The 3,758-nt window shown below is 37.9% G+C and overlaps 1 protein-coding gene across 1 annotated transcript; it reads left to right on the top strand.

Moving 5' to 3' along the window:
- The first annotated feature begins 210 nt into the window (after positions 1 to 210).
- On the top strand, positions 211 to 3,758 carry LOC113289994 (ferric reduction oxidase 4-like). The gene is made up of 8 exons (XM_026539461.1): positions 211 to 484; positions 681 to 783; positions 1,046 to 1,225; positions 1,358 to 1,592; positions 1,724 to 2,051; positions 2,206 to 2,452; positions 2,540 to 3,246; positions 3,352 to 3,758. The coding sequence occupies exons 1-8, from the start codon at positions 286 to 288 to the stop codon at positions 3,489 to 3,491; spliced, it is 2,139 nt and encodes a 712-aa protein (XP_026395246.1). The 5' UTR covers positions 211 to 285; the 3' UTR covers positions 3,492 to 3,758.

Here is a 3,758-nt window from a genome sequence, read left to right on the forward strand (position 1 = left end):
TTTAACCATGCATCTAAGAGTTAGTTACATCAAGCACACCCCCCATCAAAAACTTACAAGTCAACTTCTTATCTTGATCCATAAATATTTTTGTCAGGTGGTGGGTATTAAATATTAATAATGTTACCTGACGAATTCAACTGAACCGGCCACCATAATTGTTTCATCTTTTAAATTTTGCGTATGTATATAAGTATATGGCAAGCCTCATTTGGTCTCAACATTACATTCGCTCTACTTTTAAGTGCACATGTACTGTACCTAAGACGTTCTACTTCTCTGCTAATGGATTCGAGGACGAAGCAATCACCTCCGACTAATGGAGGATCGAAAAAGAGTGTCCGAGCAGGTCTGAGACTATTGTTACTGGTAATCTTTGTAGGATGGATTATGATGTGGATTATGTTACCTGTAAAAGTCTATAAGAATGTATGGACACCCAAACTCAACGTCAAGCTGAATTCCAAGTTCATTGGCTCCCAAGGTACGCATCCGAGTTTCTGATCAAGTATATATATATACTTCTTCCTGTACTTTTTCCCCCATATAGCTAGCTAGAAGCTTAGAACAGTACGTAGCTGGCTGATGATGGTTCTACTATTTCCATCTATATCGGTTTCTTGCTTATGGTCGGTCGTTAATAATCTATATCATTAATGTTATTTCCTCATTTTACGTAGGGGCGAATCTCGTGATCTTCACCTTTCCGATTATGTTAATCGCGGCCCTTAGCTGTGTTTATCTCCATTTAGAGTCCAAGCATGCTGACAATCACAAAGAGAGGTACTTAATAAACTACATGTGCTCAAATGTACTTTCATCAATCTGTGATCACACAGAGAGAATACATAATGCACTAGCGCGATATATATATATATATTTTCAGGCATACAATTAGAGAGGTACTTGATAAACTACATGTGCTCAAATGTACTTTCATCAATCTGTGATCACACAGGGAGAATACATAATGCATGCACTAGCGCGATATATATATATATATATATATTTTCAGGCATACAATTATTAATGGTTAATTTCACAGTTCAAGAAGTCGTCTGGCAGTTCTGAGACGGCCGGTGCTAGTGAAAGCCCCGCTAGGAATCGTTACCTCCATGGAATTGTTGTTCTCAGCCATGTTTGTAGCACTCATGATCTGGTCTCTGGGCAATTACTTATATGTTAACTATCAGCACCTCCATATGCACAAAGTAGGAGAGAAAGTGTAAGTATACATACATGCATAATTAGTGTGAATTTGGTATAGTTTTTCAAGAAGCAGATTAAGATGAATCATCTAAACTTGATTTTAACTAAACCGTCTATACCGATTCATGTTTCATACGTATATAAATAGATGGCAAGCAAAGTTCCGAGCTGTGTTTCTTAGACTGGGATACGTTGGAAACATCTCATGGGCTTTTCTCTTCTTCCCTGTGACACGAGGATCATCAATCCTTCCTTTGGTTGGATTAACATCGGAGTCAAGTGTCAAATATCATATTTGGCTGGGGCATATTTCTATGGTTCTCTTTGCTTTACACAGCATAGGTTTCTTCATATACTGGGGTCTAACCGATCAAATGGCTGATGTATGTATATATATACATACACTTTTTGATTTACAAAAAAAAAAGAAAAAAAGAACTTGTTTTATTTGATAGCTAAGATAAGAAAGCAAGTTATCTAGCTAAGTACTGGTACATGGTTGTCTCTGATGTAGGGCCTTGAATGGAGCAAAGATTATGTATCAAATGTTGCTGGAGAGATTGCTTGGGTTGTTTCATTAGCAATGTGGGCCACAAGCATTCCCCGCGTTAGACGAAAAATGTTTGAGCTCTTCTTCTACACTCATTACCTCTACATCGTCTATCTTGTTTTCTATCTTCTTCACGTAGGAATCGCTTACTTTTGCACCATTCTTCCGGGTGTTTTCCTCTTCTTAATTGATCGGTTCTTGCGATTCTTGCAATCACAAAAAAGGGTTCGATTGGTTTCTGCCCGAGTTTTACCTTGTGAAACCGTCGAGTTAAACTTCTCTAAAAGCCCAGGTAAGGTAATATTTAAGATCATTCGCTAAAAACTATTTAACAATACGTATTTAGTTGTATGTATTGATGTTTCGTTAAGAGTCTAATTAATTATGACTGTAAGCAATGTTGTTGAAATGCATGATCTCTGTGTCTTGCATGTATATATATATAGAACTACATTATTCTCCAACAAGCATGGTTTACATAAATATACCAAGCATCTCCAAGCTACAGTGGCATCCATTCACTGTAACCTCAAATTCTAACATGGAGCCTGATACGCTAAGCCTTGCCATCAAATGTGGAGGAAGCTGGAGTGAAAATCTGTACAAAAAACTTTCTTCAATTTCTTGCGTAGTGGACCGCCTTGATGTCTCAATTGAAGGACCGTATGGACCTAACTCGCCTCATTTCCTAAGGTATATTTAGATATGAAAACTATTTAACTGCCATGAACATCATTATACAGTTGACTCAATGGGATATTAACTCGAACAATTGTGCAGACATGATGTCCTAGTCATGGTGACCGGAGGCAGAGGAATTACTCCCATGATCTCTATCATTAAAGAGGTTATATTCAGGAAAAACACGTCAAGCAATGCAACTCCGAAGCTTATCCTAATATCTGCCTTTAAGAAATCCGCCGATCTTGGCATGTTAGACCTCCTGCTTCCCATTTCTGGAACACCTTGGGATTTATCTGGTATAAACTTACAGATAGAAGCTTACGTCACTACAGAAAATCAAGAGACAGAAAGTACTGCGAAGCTTAATCCGCAAACAATTTCCTTTAAACCCAACGTCCACGACGAACCACTGACTGCAACTTTTGGCCCGAATAGTTGGCTTTGGCTTGGTGTCGTGATTACATCTTCATTTATCATGTTCCTCCTCTTCTTAGGTATTCTCACTCGCTATTACATATATCCGATCGACAAAAATACAGAAAAGGTTTATCACTATTCAGGAAGAGCTCTTTGGGATATGTTCTTTGTTTGCATATGTATAGCTGCAGCGGCTAGTGGCGCTTTTCTATGGAACAAGAAAAATTTATCAGCAAACCGAGTTCAGAACAAGGATATCGTAACACCAACTATGTCCCCAGCTGGCTTAACCACCGAATACCCAATTCAAGAACTTGAAAGTGTCCCTCGCCAGTCTCTTGCTCAAGCTACCAATGTGCACTACGGTTCAAGGCCTGATTTGAAGAGTAAGTAGCATCTAAATAGCGTCGTACTCTTTAAATGCCCATCAAGCACATTACAGTTGATTATGTTAATATTTTCATGTTAATATGTTGTTTTCTTGCTCTTAGATATACTATTCAACTGTAAAGACTCAAACGTTGGAGTTCTAGTTTGTGGGCCGAGGAAGATGAGACACGAGGCTGCTAAAATTTGTTCGTCTGGTTTGGCGGAGAATCTTCATTTCGAAGCCATTAGCTTCAATTGGTGATCATCATTACTATCTACTAGTGATGGATGATGTTTGGACTGCGACTTTGCCCTTGATCAAAATTCGTGTTCTTTTTTACTGATTCTGTTTAATTATGTAACTAATGTAAGTGCGAAACAAAATGCACATTTGTAAATATAAGACATGGTCAATATTGTGCCGAGTGATAATGCTGTTTATTGCTTTCTAATGTTTGTGTGTGTAACTTGCTCAAAAAATAAAAAAAAATGGTGTTTTATTGAGAAAATGGAGAAAAAAACAAGTCTG

Source organism: Papaver somniferum, chromosome 6, assembly GCF_003573695.1.
Source record: "Papaver somniferum cultivar HN1 chromosome 6, ASM357369v1, whole genome shotgun sequence".
In the NCBI taxonomy this organism is placed as follows: domain Eukaryota; kingdom Viridiplantae; phylum Streptophyta; class Magnoliopsida; order Ranunculales; family Papaveraceae; genus Papaver; species Papaver somniferum.